Source organism: Protopterus annectens, chromosome 14.part0, assembly GCF_019279795.1.
Source record: "Protopterus annectens isolate FY-2018-M chromosome 14.part0, PAN1.0, whole genome shotgun sequence".
Taxonomy (NCBI): Eukaryota; Metazoa; Chordata; order Ceratodontiformes; family Protopteridae; genus Protopterus; species Protopterus annectens.
Window position 1 is genome coordinate 918,136,618 of NC_056748.1, and position 21,747 is coordinate 918,158,364.

The following is a 21,747-nucleotide window of genomic DNA, read 5'->3' on the forward strand; positions in this document are numbered from 1 at the left end:
CACAAGACATATGATAAAACACATGACAGGAAATACCGAAATGAATGATGACTAAAATAATAAAGTGGAAAATTAGAGGAATGGGCTTAGTAAGGTGCAAGCAATTAAAATAATTTTAACATTCCTAATCTTGTTTATGGTAAGGCATACTTTACCAACTTAGAGAAGAGATCTAGAGAAAGTTAGACAAATAATTTAAAGAGTTTATTAGGGACGGAAAGAGGGGGAGGGTAGAGTTTGAAAGGCTAATGTTATTGGCTGATCAAGGTGGGTTGGGAATGCTAAATATAAAAGAATACCATACAACGACACAAATTAAGACTTTTCACTTGATGCAGGCAAATAACTATTTCCCTAAATATGCTAAATACAGAAAGGACATTTGAGGTACAAGAACCCATACAGGTATGGAAGGAAGTTAAAGAAGTGCCTAATTAACAGTATTTTCAGAACTGTATTGGTTTTTCTATAGTTTGTAATACATATGCTAAAACAAAAAAGGAATATCTAAGTTTAGAGAGAAGATACTTCCTATTCACTATGAATGAGATAAGAAAAAAGAAACACAAAGGGACTTTGCAGTGAAAATTTGTGAAAGAATGTAAATTCAAGGTTTTGGGAGCAGATACAGAGGGTGAAGTATGGAAATGGTGTGACAGGAAGTTAAACCAAACATTGGGATTGTAGGAAAGACTTGTATGAGACTAGTAAGAGAGGGTAAGGAAAATTTGAAAGCTAGATCCTGAGCACAGGATACACAATATATAGTGGGCTATATAATGGAGGCAGGATCATATCAAGGAGAATAGAAATTGCTAACTAGTACAGGACTAATGGGCATTAAAGTAATGACAGATAATAAGGTTTAAAAGAAAAATGAGTAAACACTTTGAAAACAATATACAGTAGTAAAATGGAAAGGGATATGTTCGACTCTCATGCATGTTATCAAAGTCAGGAAGTTCAGAACTTTGGAAGAAATCAAAAAAGAAGCGTAACACCACAGACATAAAAGTGGAACTTTAATACAACAAAAACAAGAACAGGATAAACGCTTTCGGCATGTGCCTTCCTCAGATCCTGAAAACAATTCCCACACACAACTATTTAAGAACCAGCTAACCAATCTAGTTAAAAGGCAATTAAGCAATTAAAAAATGAGGCAATGAATCATAGCAACACTTACTCCCCATTTGCATGGTGCACTTGTAACAAAAACTTGTTTTAAAATAACTTAGATCCAAGCTTAGAACAAAACTACATTTTGTTAAAGACAATCAGCCTAGCATGATAAAACTTATAGTAAATAAATAAAACATTGCTGTCATAACTATTACACAACTTGTGAATCTGTTAAAAACTCAGACCTCATAATGTTAACATGGCAGGTTCATAACCATAATATTAAAGAAGCAACAGTCACTGCCTGATTAAAAAATGAGGCAATGAAACATAGCAATACTTACTCCCCATTTGCATAGTGCACTTGTAACAAAAACATGTTTTAAAATAACTTGGATCCAAGCTTAGAACAAAACTACATTTTGTTAAAGACAATCAGCATAGCATATTAAAACTTACAGTAAATAAAACACTGCCGTCATAACCATTACATAGCTTGTAAATATGTTAAAAACTCAGAGCTCATACTGTTAATATGGCAGGTTCACAACCATAATATTAAAGAAGCAACAGTCACAGCCTGATATACAACCAACAAATAACTATTGTCATTGCATAAAAGTCTGATGAAGTTCAAAACTTTGGCTGAAAGTATCTCCATAAATATTTTTATATGCCTGCTAGAACCAGGAAAATGTTCCCCTCTACTGACGAGGAATGTTGGAGATATGAGATCGAGAAAAGGGTAATGAGGGAACATTTTTTTTCATATTGTAGAGAATTATGAGACTAAAAATAACATTAGCAAACTCTCTACCTGTTATAATAGTATAGCCAGATTCATTACTGCTACTCCCTTCAGAACTCACCACTGCCACAACTAAACTGGCTAGAGCTTAACAACCACCTACTCTACCAACAATTACTTGTCATTCACAAAACCCTTCACTTCCCAGACAATACCCCTAGCCTGGCAAGACTGATTTCTCCTTATAAAAATCTAGCCACACTTCGCTCGGCTAATAAACTCCTAGTATCCACAACTAAATCTTACAATAAAGCTGGAGATGCGTTAATTTCAAATTCCATAGGTAAACATTGGAATCAACTCCCTCAAGATATGACTAATCAAGACTCTACCTCACTGTTCAAAAAACATATCAAGGAACATCTTAAAACTCAATGGCTATGTCCTTGTACTAATCCCGACTGAAAGTATGTCTCCCCATATTAATTTTTGCTACCCTTCCCCCTTTCTGAGCTCCAAACTTACACTTTCTATTGTTGAGAGTTACTTCTTAAAAGTTTGCCTATTTTTTCAATTTGTTGAACTTAACGGATACGTTTTTAGATTTGATTATGTAATTATCTTCTTTTTTTAAACTGTTAAACTTTTATATTGCTTTAAAATAACTTTGTGTAGATGCCAGTGTTATATTTTTTTCTTGCATGTACTGGAGCTTTTCTCCCCGGGCCTCTACTGTAAACGGATATATATCCAGTTGGACTAGCCCGGTCAACAAATGTAAAATAAAATAAATAAAATAAAATAAATAAAATAGTGTTACGTCAATGCATTCAGAACCAGGCAGGGTTATATTCAAGGATACTGTTTATCTAACAGGCCAACTTCCCATGACGTTGTTAAACTGACAAACGTTGTTATACATTATATCCACCATATGTATATTTTAGCATTTGTAAGTTTGGATTCCCCACCAGTGTGATATAAAAGACAATCTCAACAATTGTTTCACCATCTACATCAAAGCTCTGACTGGTGGTATTAAATAACTGGGATACATTTTTTATATCTGTTCATTTCATCCATTTTAAGTTATTTTTAAAACCCTTTACATATGTTGTAATGAACATTTAGCCTTTTCTAGTTCATGTTCATAAAAAATGCTCTTCACCACCATCGTAAAGATGTCAGTAATAAACTAGAAAATGTTACTTTTTTATAAGGGAAATGTATGAGATGCAAATTAGCTGGTTTAAAGCTGGATAAAATGAAAAAAGTATGGAATATTAAAACATAAAATAAGCTGTGTTCTAGCATTTTCAGTAAATTTTAATTGATAAAAGAAAATGTGCAAAATGGTATATATCTATTTGCCACTGCAAATCAGCTACAATTTAAAAATGAAGCTAAACCCATGCTTCTTGCCTGCTCAAATACATGTATTGCTGCACCATAATGTGCAAGGAGTTGGAAGATAGGTCAAAGGCAATTTACAGTAGCATAGCAACGGAGGGGCAAAGGAAGCATATGCCTCAGACACAAACTGTTAGAGGGCACAGTCCGAGTGCCGTTTCAGCATTCTTTCAGGATAAACATTTCAGACATGCCAGTACAAAAAGTTGTTGTTGGAAGGGATGGGGTGTGCCTGGGAAGGTGTGTGTATGCTTCAGCTATGAGCAGTCTACCATAGGAGTTTTTTTTTTTTTTGCTCTTCCAGTGAAGAGCTGGTAGGGAGGGGGCATACATGAGAGGGGTGTGTACTTCAGACTGCTTTGAACAGTCTAGCAGAGCAGTTTTTTTTTTTTTCACTTTTCACCATCAGCAAGGGAGTGGGGCACCAGGTAAGGAACTGGCACAGGGTGTTGAGTGAGCCTGCTACACCTCTGGAAATCTATTTAGACTTAGACTTAATAAATCTTACCCTTTCCACCTGAGCATATAAGCATAGGCCCAAAAAAGAATCTTACAGAATTTGAAAAGCAACAGACACCTGAAATCATGCTTTGAGCTTGTATAAGCACTGCAGTCTGGCAGCAGCATCCATATCCTTTGACTCAGAATTTATTACCTGTAGCAGGGGCTTTGAAAATTTTGGACTAAAAAATATAAGGAACAGTGTCTCGTTAATCAGAAGCAAAGGTTTCTAGTTTAGATGTTTTTTTTCTGACCGTTATCTGCCTATTTTATTTTCAATTCCATGTACAAGTCCCATACATTTGACAAACTTATTTAAAATGGAAATGTTTCAATTTATTTCTTTCAAGAATCTTATTTATCTTTAAATGCTTGTGGCTTATGCTTTTCATTTTAGATTAAACGTATACACATTTATAATGAGAAAACTAACTGTGAACATCTGCTCTGCAAAGTGCTACTGTGTAAACTGTTGCTGTCATTAAAATATTCACAGCTTAGTGTAATTGAGGGGTAAACAATATAGGTTCAGAAGTAGGTACTAGGTTATCGGCCCAAGGGCCTAAGTAAGCCTAGCCAACAAGGTTCCCTGGCTTACGCCACCCCAAGAAAGTTAATTTCCTGTGCCCCTGTCAAGCAGAGCCACAGAAGTCATCCCCTAGGTGTATTTCCTATTTCCCATCCACTCATCAAGATTTTTCTGGAAGAGTACTAATGAGGAACTTTGCTTGACATAGATGGGTAACTTGTTCCCAATATATAAGAAGTCTCTGGGACAGGAATATATCCTTCCAGCATGTCCTGTTTATTGTGGTGAATATAGTGTAGTGCAATAAGGTGCTTTCTTGGCAGTATTACCAAATGCTTGGGAGAAAGTACTCGTGGTGTAGAATAGTGTGTGCATATGTTAAACAATTCTGTTCACATTCCAATTACTCTTGGTAATCATGCACTGGAAGGCACCAAGCTTATTCTAAGATGGGTGAACTCCTCAGGAGATAGCGATTGTAACTCTGATCTACAGCTGTACAATGTGAAGGTCATTTCAGTATAACAGGGCATAGCTATTAAACGAAGCAGCAGTGCACTGCACATTTACTATATTCCCTCAAAGCCAGTTGATCTTAATATATTAACCGGTATGGTACCAGTGGTAGGATTCAAACCCTACATCACTGATTAATTATACTGTACCACAGATGATGAAAGCACTAGTGCATGAATTCCAGCCCATAATCCCTGTCCATCACAAATTTATTGACAGATAGCAGCTGGATTTTACAAATGGAACTCTTGTATCATATCCTGTAAAGCAGCTTTGATCACTAAATATTATACCTATTATGCACAGCAATTGTTTTAATGTTTAGTACTTAGGACACACACAAAATAAGCTTTGTATAGTATGAAAAATGTCAGTGTCGCAGCTAAGAGTACAAACCAAGGGAATTTTGTAATGCTGGTATGCCCAAGAATGAAAAGATAGCTGACTTGTATGCAGCTGAAATGCAGTTCATTACAACTGGCAACATTACTCATTGGATATTGGTGCAGAGCATGCAGCAAAGTAATTTAATATATTCACAGAATAATTCAGAACCCAGCTGGAATTTAAATGCTAGAGCTGGAGATGAAACTCCTGATCCTTGAAGCAGCTGAGTGACCTCTCTCTAGCCAGCAGGGCACAACTGCATAAGAAGTATGTAGTCAGCACTACATATAGGTATAACAGAACCTTTGAGGGTAATCTCAACTTTCACATCAAGTTGCATATACAAAAGGGGAAAATACAGACTTGTGTACATGCTTGTGCTTTGGAGTAAAATGTTTTCAGTATAAGCAGATGGGATATACAAGGTTCAAATGTCTATGGTGATAGGGTCAGGAATAAAAGCCATGTCTGGGATATGTTAAAAATGGTAGCACTGCAGTACTAGGTTGTCTTGAAACTGCAGGACATCGATAACTGCAAAATATATGAAACCCATCATTGCCTCTCGAAAGACCTGACATATCAACAAGATCAATCTACAATTGGGCATCAGTCTTGTACAAAAGTACTCCTTTTCTTACAAAGTATCTCCTTAAGGCTTTATGCATTTTGTAAATATCTTGTAAAGATTGAAATCTGATAATCTTTTACCTCTTTGTAGCAGCATTATACATCCTTGGTATACCTCCTAATCTGGCATGCATTATAAGTTTATTTATATATGTATACATATATGGTTTACAATCACAGTTTCGAGTGAAGGTTTGGCGACCATGGGATGTCGAAGTACTGTTAGCATTTACACATATGAGGCTGGTCTTATTACTAGGGATCTCAGAGTTGGCATATAGAATTTGCAGGGGTTGTGGTGGGTGCAGCCCCACATGGATGGGCACGTCACATGATATGCAGTGTTGGACTGCAGTCTTCGGATGTCGAGAAAGGTCGAATTCATAACAGGAGGTATGTTTGCAAAATTCTGACCTTCTCCACATTTCTAGTTGAACGTCTTAGTCGATATTTAAGGTAGAAATTTATTTTGACTGTCGACTGTATGATAGTAAACCTACATATACGTATTGCATATATGTGTGTGTGTATAATGTATGTATATATATATATTATATATATATATATATATATATATATATATATATATATATATATTTGTGTGTGTGTGTGTATATATATATATATATATATATATATATATATATATATAAAATCTGGTATAACAGTTATGATAGTAGAAGCCTATTATATCTCAGATTAAATATACATAATCTGTAGAGAGAATTTTTCAGTAAAGCATGCTTCTGAACACTGCAAGAAAATGGACATGCCTTGGTTTCTGCATAAAAAAAATAATCTGGACACTTCAGTATATGTGCAACATCTTTTTGTGAGTGATATTTTAAACTGCAGCAAGTATCTGCAGAGCATATCAAGGGTAACAGCAAATGTGCATCTTTGTTTAGTTTTTCAAATATTAAGGACAGAATAAATTTAGTTTTTCAAATGTTTAAGTTAGAACAAGTTTTACATTTTCTAACAAATATTTTTTATTTTCCAGGTTCAGCTTACTGCTTCCCCCCATGTGCATCTTTTTATTACCAGCTCATCACAAACTGTACAAAGCATAGCTTTTAACAGCTGGGGGAGTCACACAGAGCTTGGATGGACATTATGAGGTATCTGCATAGCTATCAAATTCTTCAAAAGGATTACAATTTTTTTACTTGTTGGTGCATTTATCATGCTTTATATATAGGTTAGATATCTGACAGTCCACACAGTGTGTCATATTATACCTTATCAGAGTTTCTGATGTCATGAAGTCTTTTCTATGGTTTCTAAAATATTTTATGGCTGCCCAAGGTCACTGGCTACTTCTGGCCAAGCTCCTTTGAGATGCATGGCAATTGTTTAAATGTCATTCAGTAGGGGTTTGTCACCTGAAGAGTGCTTTTATAAGCCCTGGTTAGAATAGGGCACCATCTTCTGGTAATGGCATCATGTTTCCTATGGGATACTGGACATACCTCAGCATGTTAGATAACGGAATATTTTTGGGAATCTCACAGCCACCTCACAAGGCTGAAGTAGAAAGCAATATACAGATCAGATGTTGGCTAATGTAAGACTACATTGCTTATTGTTGTTGTACCGCTGAAATCTTATCTTTCTCCATCAGCTAAATGCATAAAGATGAATTCAGGTTCAGGATTAACTTGCACTTAGTACTAAGAGGTTTGCTTCAAGAAGAATGAGTGATATGGTGGCTTGAAACCCAGGGATGAGCTATTACTTTGGACTGCAACATTAAACTGGTCATATGCTGCTTTCTACCTCACTGGAATTTCTTGTCACAGAATTGACAGAGAGAGAACTTAAACCTATTCTGATAAGAACTGGAACAACTTTGTAAACTGCATGTGTGATAGGGCAGGTGCTTACTGTACACCTTGACTACATGGTTTGCGAATGCCACAGACAGTTCTACATTATAAATGGACATCAACCATGTGTCACTCAAGCCCTGCAGTCAGGACAGGATATGGCATAAGGACCTGGCCTATTTTTTCCCCCCATCTCACCCAACCAATCCACTATGACCCCAGGTCACCCCACCTAGCAACTAGAAGAGGGGAATTGTCTACTTTCTCAAAATATACACATCTCCACTTCTTAAAGCTGAAACTCATAACTGAGGCAAGTTTTGAATTATACTTCAAATAGGTCATCATTTCAATACTTTTATGAGTGACTGCATTGAGGGCCATAATAACCATTGTTAAACATTTAGTTGGCTAACATTTTCAAAAAGACACCCGTGGTACTTTATCACCAGAGTCACAAAATTAACGCTGCACAATTCTGCTTCAGCATGTAATGAAAGCATTCTATGTAGAGTTTTTTTTTTTACTGTACAGCACTCTCATTTTCATGGTCCTCCATAATGTATGCTGGAGCAGAGGGAATCCACAGTGGCATTCAAGAGGGCAAGAGGACATTTGTGGAGGTAAAGGAAAGTAAAATATTAATGTAGTTAAAACAACAGGCTAGATAGGCCCATGCTCTTCCTCTGCTATTAAGCAAATGTAAAACAATGAGCCTGTTAAACTCTTTCTGGATACATTTTTGAAAATTGTTAGTTATTCGCCTCCTTTTAATGCTAATTCTGTACCATTGTAGCTGCAGAAATTTCCAGTATTAACCTGAAACTCACATCTTAAGTATTTCTATACACTCATCATTTTCTAAACCTAGGCTGAAGTAATACGTATGTAAACACAATAATGTTTCTCCTTCAAAGCCCATGTCTGAAGCAAGATATAAAATGTAGTGGACTGATTTGTTACCGAGTTAGGTCCATGCAAATAACACACTAAAAATTATGTGCACAGCTGTTATAAACCTACAAATATATAGATCAATGGATAACTGAAGCTCTGGCATGGTTGTCTCCAGCTAAGAACCAAGTTATATCTCAACAAATTGGTAGTATATATTTTTTTTCAGATAAAGGAAAAATGTAATCTAAAACAAGATTGTATTTGTATAAAATTGCCTTCCAGGAAAGGTGTTGTACTGTAAGGCTATACAAAGAGTCTCTTAAAACTGGCAACATATTACAAACTATCAAAGTTAAGATCATACACTTGCTTAGCAATTGTACTCATAATTCTAATTCTGTTATATTTCACGATTTTCAAGAACTTTTAGAACAAAATACTTTTTTGAACAACTTGTCTGTCCCTATGTGTGTGTGTCTGTGTGTGTGTCATACCTCTCAACCTGGAAACATCAAAAATCTGGACAAGGCCCATGAAAAATAGGTAAAAATCTGTATGCTGATTAACATCTAATTTGCATGCATAATTATGTAACCCCACCCACTCTGATGGTATTGTGGAATACCAACTTTCAAATGCAAACTGAAGAACAGACAACCAAAATATGGCACCAGAGTCCCCCTCCAGCCGTTACAATGTCCCATTACCTGGCAATTTCACCCCATTTACCATAAACACTAATGTGTGCATACTGCTTTACTTCTACAATGATTATTTGGATTTTATTTTTACATTTTGCAGCACAACAATGCAAAACACTAACAGACATCTGCTAAACAAAGCAATACTGTCTCACAATGAAAATAGACTTGGCATTAAAACTTCTCTTCCCTTGAAACTCACATTCATTGAAATGGCATTGAAACCCACACCACATCCAAAAAAAAATGCATCTGGCCAGTGGTGGATAAAGACTGCCTTTGGGCTGTTTTCAGATCATTGGCCCATTGCACACAAAACAAGAAACATACATCTGTTCTTTTCTTTGAAACACCTTCCTGACTTTATTAAGTTATATTCTTTGTATAATACAGCACACTTGTTAGAGCGCATTTTAAATTTATTGTTTGAATAATTTTCCAGTAGGCTGTACTGTAGGCAATGAAACAAAATACATGAACCAGTAATGACCCAATTCAGAACATTTCCATCACAAAAGTCTACTTCCACACCCACACTATAAATAGAATGACAGTAGTGTAAGCCATAGGCATCTTGCATAGTTACTCACACTTATTTTCAACTTCAGGTTTTTTTTGGGGGGGGGGGCAAAAGGTCAAAAACCAGGGAAACAGTTTAAACATTGCTTGTATAATTTTGGAAAGTTGCTAGAATAAAATGTATTATTATCATCATGCATTTCACTGGCAAGTCTTGAACCCAGGACCCTATGCACTACAGTCAGAGCAACATACCTCTATGCCAAATCAGCAGTTTCCTAAAAAATAGGAAGACTGAAACTTAATGGCTATCATTTAGTGAATTCAGTTCTCACTTCTCAACCTCTTAGCATAAAAAGCCTGGATAAAGCCAATAATGGGTGAATACAAATTCACTTCTCACTTCTCACTCACCATAGCTCTCAATTCTTAGCACAAAAAACCTGGATAAACAACAAAGCCAATAATGAGGGAATACAAATTTTGTTCTCACTTCTCACCATAGCTGTCAACTCTGGGCAAAGCTCAGTAATGGTGGTGGCTAGGGACTTTAGACACTTTTTACCCTGTACTAAAGGTACAGGGTTTGAGCCTGAATACCTCTAGCCATCAGGTGTATTACATGGGGACATTTTCACACACATGCACACACACACTCACACACATGTACACATGCGTACATACACACACACACACACACACTCCTTACCTTACGAGCACCACTTCACTTGATTTCCCCAAAATGAGTGCCGTAATCCATTCCACTTCACTTGATTCCCCAAAGGAAATTAGCTAAATCCAAAATGAGTGCTGCTGCTGTTAAATCCAAAACAAAATTGCCTTAATCCATTCCACTTGAAATGAGTGCTCTTTTCTCGCATTTACACTTGATTTGCAACTCACATTTGCAGCGAGACAAGCTGAAAATAATGACATGAGCTCCTTGAGCTCAATTCCGACTGGCTGGTAGCCCTGATGGAGCTGATGTCATCACGCACATGATGATGTCAGCTCCAATAGCACGATATTCAAAAAAATTAAAAAAACGAAAGAACAAAATTGGAATTGAAGGGGTGCCATGCTGGAATCATGGCACCCCTTCATTTGGACCCAAAACTCTGTAAAATCTGAGTAATCTGGTATGGTTGAAAGGTATGGTGTGTGTGTGTGTGTCTGTATAAGAAACTGCTTGATCCTATAATCCCCCCTTAAATACTAGCATGCTTAACCCTGCAAACCTCACCCTCCAATTTCCACTAGGGTGTATCTCCAGCAAAATTCTGTACCCTTAAACTGAGAAAAGGAAGCTGGTTCAGAGGTCTAGACTGAACCCTATGCCTTGAAGATCTGAGGAATAGCTCTTACAATTGGGCTACCATACCATCATTGGCCATGATTACTGCTCCTTATACAGAATTGCTAGTCTGAAGTCATTACCAGCATTTTTAAAAAGGATAGACAATGCAGCTAGATTACACATCTCAGTTACATTTTTTTTCTGTGATATAAAAGTACTTTTGCATATGTATGGACCTCAACATGCAAAAATTCCACTTCAATTAAAGATTTAACTATAATATATCAGTTTACCTTTTCTTTACTTGCAATTTCACATGATATCCCATGCAATATCAAGTCTAATTCTGGTCGATAGCGAACCTTAAAGTCAGTGAACTCAATATGTCCTCTATCAGGCCAACCTTGATAAGGGCGTTGATCAGTTATCCAGGGAGCCTATGATATAAACAGATAAAACCATAACAAAAAGTAAGAATGGACATACTGTTTAAACTCTTATTCTCGTTACTCAACTGTAGATAGAAAAGTAAAGATAAAATTAATGGCTTCTTATTTCAGTCATGCATGGCCTTAATCAATTTAGTCAGCATACAGACAATGATTTGTAGAGAGTAAATATCAGTATTTTATTTTTCTTTCAAAATCATTACTAGCAATGTAGTACATTGTTCTTTTAACCAAGATGTTCAAACAATGCCGTCATTTATTTATTTATTAATTCGGAAAGGGGAGGTCCCTTGGGCTGAAGAGCCCATTTTCAGTGGAGGCCCAGGGAGAAAAGCTCCATAATACAATGTTACAAGACATAATGATCAAACAATTAAGAAGTACAAATAAAATACTAAGATAATTTTGATTTACATACAAAGGGTTGAATTTTCAAACAGTAGATAGAATGCATTCAAGTAGGTAGTCATTCAGTTAAGCAACTTGGACGTTAAAGAAAGTGTCTGGGAGGATGATAGGCAATACGCATAGGATTGGGAGTAGTTGTTAGTTATGTTAGCATGTATGTCTATGAGAGAAATTTGGAATGGTATGAAGGTTAGCCAGGAAAGAAGGAGGAGGGGAGCTTGGGACGTATAGAGTGAAGTGAGCAGTTACATTTTCGGTGAGTATGCAGGTAGGAGAGGAGTTGTGTTTTGAAGAAGTGCAGGTTGGCACAGGTGCTCAGGGTAGAGGGAAGGGCATTCCATTTTTTAGCAATGGAAAAGGAGAGTAAAAGCTGACCAGCTGGGTGCTTTGGGTTTGTGGATGGAAATAAGGTTTTGCTTAGAAGATCTAAGGAGTCTGGGGGGGGGGGTGTAAGGTTGAAGAATATTGGATAGTGCTGGGCAGAGGGTGGGTTGAAAGATTAATTTGTGGGCTGAGACAATTTGGGGAAAGTCTAGTTGATTGGTGAGTTCAAGCCAATTTAGACTTTGTAGGGATGTGCAGTGATGAGAGTGGGAATTTGCCTTGGTGGCGAATTTGGAGATTTTATTGTAGCATAATTCCAGTTTGGAGGTTAGGCTAGAAGATAGATTCGTAAGCAGAGGGGCACCATATAGAAGAGATGGGAGGAGATATGTAGTGGCCAAGGTATGTCGAGTGGTGGGGGAGAGGAATTGATTATTTCTGTACAGTAGGCCAAGTTTTATATGGGTTTTCTTAATGTTAAGTTGGATATCAGTATTGAATTTTAAGTGTTCATCAATTGTGACCCCTAGGAGTTTAGCAGAGGGAACGGTGCTAACGATGGAGTTGTTAAGGCAAGAAATTTGAAATAAATTGTTTCAGTGGTGGATTTTGAGTGGGTGAAAAGAAGAATCTTAGTTTTGTTAGCATTAAGTGAGAGGTGATTTTGGTGCATCCATTTTTCAGTGGTTGCGAAGGTGGTTTGAGTTAGAGATTGGAGGTCTTCAAAGCTGGAAGCAGAGCAGATCAAAGTTGAGTCATCTGCGTATTGGACAATTTTGGTATTGGGAATAGTTTTGTGGAAATCATTAACGAAGATGTTAAATAGCAGAGGGCCAAATATGGAGCCTTGGGGAACTCCTGTGGGGGTAGGAAGGAAGCTGGAGGAGGCTTGGCCCCATTTCATGGCTTGGGACCTGTCAGAAAGGTAGCTGGAAAACCAGGATAGAGTTTTTGGGGAGATGTTGAGGTTAGATAGATGGTTTAGTAGATGGGAGTGGGTGATGGTATTGAAAGATTTAGATAGATCTAAGAGAACAGATGAAACTAAGTTACCAGAGTCTCGAGCTGAATTGACAGTGTGTAAAAAGGAGAGAAGGGCTGTGTTGGTATTATGTCCAGGGTGGAAACCGTGTTGGGTAGGAGAGAACAGCTGGTGTTCAGTTAGGAATGGCATGAGCTGCAGGTGAATGCATTTCTCTAGAATTTTTGAGATAAGAGAGAGGATGGCTATGGGGAGGAAGTTAGAGAAGTTACGGTTTTTGCCACCTTTGTGGAGTGGAAGAATAAAAGCAGAGCACCATAGTTTGGGTACATAAGACTCAAGAAGAGATGTATTTATCAGGATGATAATAGGGAGAGCGATACTGTAGGAAGTAATTTTTAAGGAGGGGATGTTGTCAGGGGCATTGGTGCAAGGTTTGAGTTTGGAGTTATTATATTTTCTTTAAACTATTCACTGTCTTGAAAGTGTAAGCCTGCCTTTATTTATCCTGTTTAGTTGTTAATTTACTACATCTGCTTTTGTTAGAAATTAACTTTTATTAAGCTATAACTACAACCCTCCTAGGAGACCTGTTTACATCACACTGTGGATAATCTTTCTCATACCTTGCAAAAGGTATCCATTCTCAGAATAAAGCCACTGTGCACTTAATTTTTTGACTGTGTCTGTAGTAAGAACTATTCCGTTTAGTTTGTACTGCAAATGCTTCCAAATACCTAACATAAAGGCCTGAGTCAGAGAGGATCACTTTTTCATGTTATGTCCATGCTGCATTGTTCCTTAAGATATGTATCCATGCAGAAGTGAACTCTGCATCAGCAAAAATATATTTTCTGCAGAAAACACTCCCAGATTAAAAAAGTCATATTTACATACTTTATGATGCAGTAAAACTGCTTCAGTGTTTTAGGTCACTAAGAGGGCACTTCTGTAAGTAGTGTAGTTTTGCAAACTCTTAACCATACTTTACATGTTACATCTTACTAATGTGTTTTGTCTAAGTGAGCATGTATTTCAAGTGTGTCTGATTTATGAACACCTGTTTCAGTAAAAAAAAATCATGACTGTAGGGCACCATAATACACAAATGTGAAAACTTGTTTCCAAATTGACAAGTGAGCTTTTTATTTTTCTCAAGTCTCCAAAGTCGTCATTCCTAAATTTTGACCCATTATGAATTAATAAGGTAAAACAACAGGGGAGCACAATGCAAGTTAATAGTGTGTGTATATATATATATATATATATATATATATATATATATATATATATATATATATTCTTTGACTTTTCCTAATGTAATATATCACAAGCATATTTTCTTACCTCATTTTTAATGTTGCTGTATTCACTTACTCTCTCAACAGCAACAATGTTGGTCTCTAATTCTGAAGTCATTCTCACCAACCAGTTAAGAGTTTGTGTCACCTAAACAGATATACAGATACGGCTTTAGACAGAATACAACAGCGTGTAATGACAGTGATAATAAACTGCAGATAATGTAACAGACACACATGCTACTTATAGCATTGGCATGTGACAGGAACACTACATGTAAAGCTATATCAGACTGCAGAGATTTTATTTAGAGGGTTGTAGCAGGAATTTGTTATTTAATTATAAATACTGAACTATAAAATGTAAGACCTGAATTTAAATTTGATTAGTCCTGCTGTCGCTGTTTGATTCATTTTAAGTCATTCATTATTCTGAACTCCCAATCACTCCTGGAAGGAAGCTCTGGTTTTGTGTACATTTATGATATGAATAATTTCTCCATTTACTATTTACTGTGTTTCTGATATGCCACCAGTGATGGAATTTACAAATGACAGACACTGCATTATAATCATATATTGTGCTCTAAAAGTGACAATGCTAAATCAGCTAAACAGAAAACATCGTATTAAAACAGGCTCCAACTTACTTCATCAGGATAATGGTACACAGCCATACTGCTTAATCTAGAAATTAGGTAACACAATCAAAACACAGCACAAAAGCTTGTATAAAGTTCCCATATTTACACTTAGCCACACTAGAGCAAGGATAACCTGTTTTCATTATAATTCCCGATGTCATGGAAAGGCCTCTTGCAATAAGAGGATGGCAAGATAATCCTCTAAATCTAGAATTACTACATAAGAAAATCCCCAAGTTATAGCAGTGTGGGAACTGTGATTTAAAACTGAAATGAAGCTTTAATTTTTGATAGTTTTTAAATTTGAGAGAGATGTAGTGGTACAGTCTCACACTTGAAGGTTATGGGGTTTGCTACAAACACAAAAAAATGATGCACAAACAACAAATGTGCTTTTTTGCTTTCAGTCTGAAAGATTTATGTAGTAACCTTGGAAGTGAATAGACAAAAACATTTAATTTTTGGATGCATTCTTCATGCATTTATTGTTAGTTGGCTTAGTATTCTCACAGTTGCCTTATATGCCATTCCAAATTGCAACATATTTAAGAAGTGCAGTACAGAAATTAGAAATGAAAATGTTATGCCCTATTTAGAACTAAAACAACATTATGGGTGTGCATGTGCCCTGTAAGCAGCAATACTACTGCTCACTTCTGCTCACTTCTGCGACAGTATCTTGAGGAAAGGAAACATGGCTGTTTGCCAGTGAAGGGTTATAATAGAGGAGTTTTAGGCAGCCACCAAGGGCCCATACTTTTATGGGGGTTAATTTGACTGGCTAGCACACCAGACTGTATTAGCCTCATTTTGTAAAATATGTATGTATGCATGCATGCTTATTTACATGTGTTTGCTCACTAATTCAAAAGAGAACAAATTTTTGTACATGGATAGCAACATTGCAGTGCATAAATTAACTCCTGCTACTGAAAAAATTAAAATGAACTATGTGAAATGTGAATGGTTATACTTTGTGAGGCTCTCTAGGCAGCTGAATAAGGGCCTAGTGCTAGCTAGAAGCCCCAACAAAGCATTGTCAAAAAGTTTTTTATAACATTTACTGGTGCACACTCATGGCTGCTTTGTTATATGACTGTGGATCAGTGGCTTAATAAAGTAATAAAAGTAATATTTTTTCCTCCAGGTTCCTTCATCAATCCCTATTCCTCCTAAGTAATCACCTAGTATCTCTCTGGTTGATCTGCCTGACATCCTGTGAACTGCTGCTCATGATGCACTTTGACATTTGTTCTTCTTCTATAACTGGGGGCAGGCACAGTGAGTTGCATGTTATGTTTGATTTTTTTAAACTATTTAATTTAAAATTAAAGAAAAAATCTGTACTATTTTTGCATAGGGATGTAGTCCTCTGCTCTTTCTTAACTGTAACCTCTGACCCAACCCATCCCCTCATGAGGGGCAGAAACAGGCAGAATCTTCCTGAAGACTGATCATTTAAAATGGATATGCAGTTTGAGAGAAGCAACTTGATATCTAATGCTCACTTAAAGGAATTGCTTATTTCTCTGTCTAATGGACTTTGGACTTTAGACAGGTGTGCTGTTTTGCCACTATATTCATTAGCACATTAAGAAGAGCCTAAACCCTGTCATCCTTCTTTCCTTTTTCAGTTTCATCATAGGCCCTTTTGAACTGCTATTTTATCCCACCTCAAACTTTTCTTTGAATTCTAACCACCTGTCTTCTCTGGACTTTTCCCTACTTATATGTAGCCTAATAATAAGCCCTATTTATCTATTTTTTACCCCATCTAAATATATAACAGTAAATTCCCTCTGCCACTACTCACGACACATTGTTTATTTTCCAGCCTGTTGTGATGATCTGGTCCAACCCAGCTCCATTCACCCTTGCTACACTTGAGCTCTCTCTGCTACCCTATCCCTACCCCCAAATCCCACCCACCCCAGTGCATCTAAACTTATTCTAAATCGCTTCCCCCAAAGTAACCTTAACCAATAATACACATCCTCCTTTGCCACTCCTCTATACAATCCTCCTAACTAGCTCAACCAAGCTCCCATTTCCCCTCTTTTTCTGAATAACCCTCACTATACCACTCTACAACTATTACACAATAAGCTACCTCAAACCATCTCAAACAACTTCTCACTATAAACCTATTCTTGAAACTTACCTTAAACTTCATATTAACCTCATCCAATTCAAGTGTCTTCCCTATTCCCTTCTGCCAGCTTTCTATTATACCTATTAACTCATAGTTATACCATCCTACCTTGTTAGGTAATACCTATTAGCCTGTAACTTTAATTTTCCTCACTCCACCCTCACCTAGTCCATTTATCACAATACCTTTCTACATCTATTACTTCCCTTTTACCATGTTTTCCTGTGGTATCCTCACATCTCTTTTCTCACTCCTCCTTACTCTCATCCTCTCCTTACAGTACCTAACAACTCCTAATTCACTTCACTACCCACCAAACCCTCAAAAATCACATCTCCATTAACTAACCTAGCTAACTTGTCTTCAAGTTACTCAGACACATCTCCTAGCCTCCTTCAAATAAAACCCTCACTGCTACACAAAATAAAAATACTCCCACTAGACTATAGTCACATCTCTATACCACATATTTCTACCACACATTTTCAAACCTAGTTTAAAAAGTAATTTAGGAAACACCACTTTCAGAATTACTACAGACTAACCAGCTCACCTTTACCTGGAGACATCCACTCCAATCCTGAGCCCCCCTCAATATTTATCCCTACTCAAGCCACCATAAGCAACTCCCACAAATCCTTATATATGGTCATACTAAACTTACAAACCTCAATAATAAATTCCCACACTTTCACACATGGATTACAGATACTCAGCCAGACATCACTGCAGCTACTGAAACTTGGCTAAAACCATATATTAAAGACTCTTAGTTTCTCCCACCTGGTTTTGCTACCATAAGATCTGACAGACCCCACAAAAAGGGAGGGGGTGTTGCACTACTATTTCCCTTCTCCTGTAATAGAGTACCATGCACTACACCCATACCACAATTTGCCACTGCTGAAATTCTTATTTCCTTCCTCAACATGAACTGTAAGAAAAAATATATATATATATATATATATATATATATATATATGGTTCTACCTCACATAAACGAAACACCACAACACCGACAACGCAATCACCGACACCACATAACCGACAGTACAAAACACGAAATCCCACATGCCCGACAACGAAATAACCGACGGTACACAAACACGAAACCTCATACACTTCACACACCACAATCAACAACCAAAACACATTCCCCGTCCAAAAACCACATACACAACACAAGCACACCAAAATCCCTACAAACCCACACTAAACCACACATACACAACTACCTACAACCCTGACCCAAACCCTAACCCTAAGGTCCGTCACTACCGCACACTTACCTGTCCGACTACCTAACCCTAACTCACTTATCCGCCCCTAACCCAAACACAATCACTACCGCACACTTACCTGACCCGCTCCCTAACCCTAACTCACTTATCCCGCCCCTAACCCAAACACAATCACTACCGCACACTTACCTGACCCGCTCCCTAACTCACTTAACCCACCCCTATCCCCACTTACCTTACTCGCACCCTAACGTCCGTCACTACCGCATACTTACACAGCCTTTTCCCATTTCGGCATCCTCGGCGTCGGTGCTTTCATCCGTCGGGTCGGTCTTCTGCTTGTCGATCTTCTTGGTCCCGTCGCGTCGGTCTTCTGCGCTGTCGATCTTCTGGGGCTCGCGATTTCCCTGTCGATGTTCCGGCGTGTCGTTGAAGTGAGGTAGAACCATATATATATATATATATATATATATATATATATATATATATTACAGCCCTATATATACCCCCAGGTAACAAGATTCCCCTATTGGAGGAGATGCTCACATGGATTTCCAATAATATCAATAATTAAACCATTATCCTTGTTGACATAAATATATACTGGCTAGATCTTTCTCCTAACACTCCCTCTTTAAATATCAGTCTGTTCAACTTCACTCAGCTCATCACATCTGCAACCGGACCCAAAATGAGTAATAGCTGCGGCGCCATCTTAGACTGGATTCTAGTCAATTAACCTAATAAAATCTCTTCAGCTGGTACTCTCCCAAACTACTTTACTGACCACCTACATGTCTTTGCTCAACGCACTATCCCCTCATTTCAAAATCCACATCAGTACAAACTAATAAGGAGCCTAAGTAAATTTAACAATGTGAACTTCATTGATTCCCTAAAACAGATTAACTGAAGCAGTCTAAACACCCTCCCTCTAGATGAGGCAGTTGAGCACATCAATTCAATTTCTTAATATACTAAACAGCCTCACTCCTCTTCAAGTAAAATGAATCAAAGTGAATTATGCCTCATGGCTGACTAAAGCTACTGAAATCTGGAGACAAGAGCTGGAAACAATGGTTATCTAACAAAACCCCTCCTCTTGACCTGCATAAATTCAAACAACTTTGAAACCAAGTAAAAAGACTGGTCAGCAAATATATGAAAAATCACTATATGAAATTTCAGAATGAATAAAAGTCAAAAACAAAGCTGGAATTCTGTTCCATCATTACTAAATCCAGGTACAAATAGTAACCCATGCCCTCATCCTAATAAAACTACACTAGAAATAGCCACCCTCTTTAACTCTCACTTTATTAATGTTATAGCACATATCACTGCTTCCTTTCTCCAATCTCATAACTGCACAAACCCTGCTAGTACTTCCACTATACCTTCCTACTCTGTACCTACATTTGCTTTTATACCCATCCCAACTGCCACAGTAAAAAGTCTACTGCTTAAGCTCAAACCATACACTAATGCTCCTGACAACCTACCTACACAATTCTTAAAGTTAGCTGCTGAATCTATTGCCTACCCTATAGCAATCCTTCTAAACAGAGCTGTCCAAGAGTGTTATGCCCCTAAAATCTGGAAAAAAGCATATAATCTTCCTCAACATAAAGAAGGCAATAATTCTGATATCTCAAACTTCTGACCTATCGCTATTCTGTCTCTCCAGTCTCTAAGATCTTAGAAAAGTGCATTCACTCTCAAATTCTACACTTTCTTCTACACAGTCAAATGCTATCTCTCACACAGCATGGTTTTAGACCAGGCCAGAGAACCACAACTGACCTCATATCCTTCATGAACATGATCAACAGAGCCCGTGACTCAGGGAAAATTGTCTCCTCCCTATTCTTAGACTTTTCAAAAGCTTTTGATAATTGTTCACTCACTGTTTCTAAACCAACTCTCTAAAATTGACCTTTCTCTCTCTTCTCTTAACTGGTTCTCTAATTTAACTAACAGGCAACAGGCTGTGAATTCCTTCTTCCCATATCTCAATACCCCTACTGGAGTTCCCCGAGGTTCTACACTAGAACCCTTGTTATTCAGCATTTTTATTAATATTTTCCACTCTTCTCTGGGTCAAGGCTCACTTATTCAATATGCTGACAAGGCTCACTTATTCAATATGCTGACAACTCTACAATTATATGAGCCTCTAATTCCATAACCGAACTACAACAACTAACTCAGTCAGGCTTCACTACTACTGAGACATGTATGTATAACAGTCCCCTTTCCCTCAACCCTACCAAAACCAAACTCATGCTCTTCACACCTAAGAAATCTATCACCCTTAACAAAGCCCAGTTCAGTATACTTTCACAAAGTAATACAGTCAGTAAGGTCGTTACTCAGACAAAGCTGCTAGGTGTTTATAGATGAACACCTGAAATTTGACATACACACACCATAGGATCAGGAAGACCCACCAAAAGATTGGGACCCTCTACAGGCACAAAACTTTTTTAGCCCCTCCACAAAACAAGTTCTTGCTAACCCTTACCTACTACCTTCCCTGCTCTATGGTGCACCTCTACTTATTAATCTCTCCTCCTACCTAAAAGCTAAACTAGAAACTTGTTACAACAAAGCTGCTAAATTTGCCTGTAATACCAAACATTTTACCCACCTCTGTACTGCTCTTCACTATCCCATCTGGCTTGAATTGCCTCATTGCCTCTCCTTCATACAGTTGAATGCAGCCCACAAAATAATCTTTAAACCATCAGACTCGCCTGGCCTTAGCTATATCTTCAGTGCCTACTAACCAAATGGGGCTCTCAGGTCCGATAATTGGCACTTTTTGCTGATTCACAAACCACTCCTGTCTGCTGGACAGCTTCTATACTCTTGCTCTGTAGCCAAGGTCTGGAATGTCCTACCTCTGGCTATTAGAACTATAAAAAATCCCGACACTTTCAAAACCACCCTAAAAGACTTTTTATTTCCAACTGGAACTTTACCTGCATCTTATCTCCTTCCCTCACATCACAGTCAGTATCTGCCTGGCAAAGATATTCATATTGGACATGTAATTTACTTAGTACAAAGTGTGATGCCTTGCTACTTTATGCTGTCTGAGTTATCTATACTAAGGCCAGGTGTAAGCCTCACTATTATCCACTGCTAGAACTTTTTG

The 21,747-nt window shown here is 37.5% G+C and overlaps 1 protein-coding gene across 1 annotated transcript in view; it reads right to left on the bottom strand.

Moving 5' to 3' along the window:
• The window catches only part of ABCC2 (ATP binding cassette subfamily C member 2), an 833,283-nt gene that overhangs the window by 82,319 nt on the left and 729,217 nt on the right, over positions 1-21,747 (bottom strand). The window contains exons 27-28 of the mRNA XM_044055642.1: positions 14,597-14,698; positions 11,380-11,523 (exon numbers count right to left, since the gene is read on the bottom strand). Of these exons, the coding sequence (XP_043911577.1) occupies positions 11,380-11,523; positions 14,597-14,698 (246 nt within the window). The remainder of the gene's footprint in view (positions 1-11,379; positions 11,524-14,596; positions 14,699-21,747) is intronic.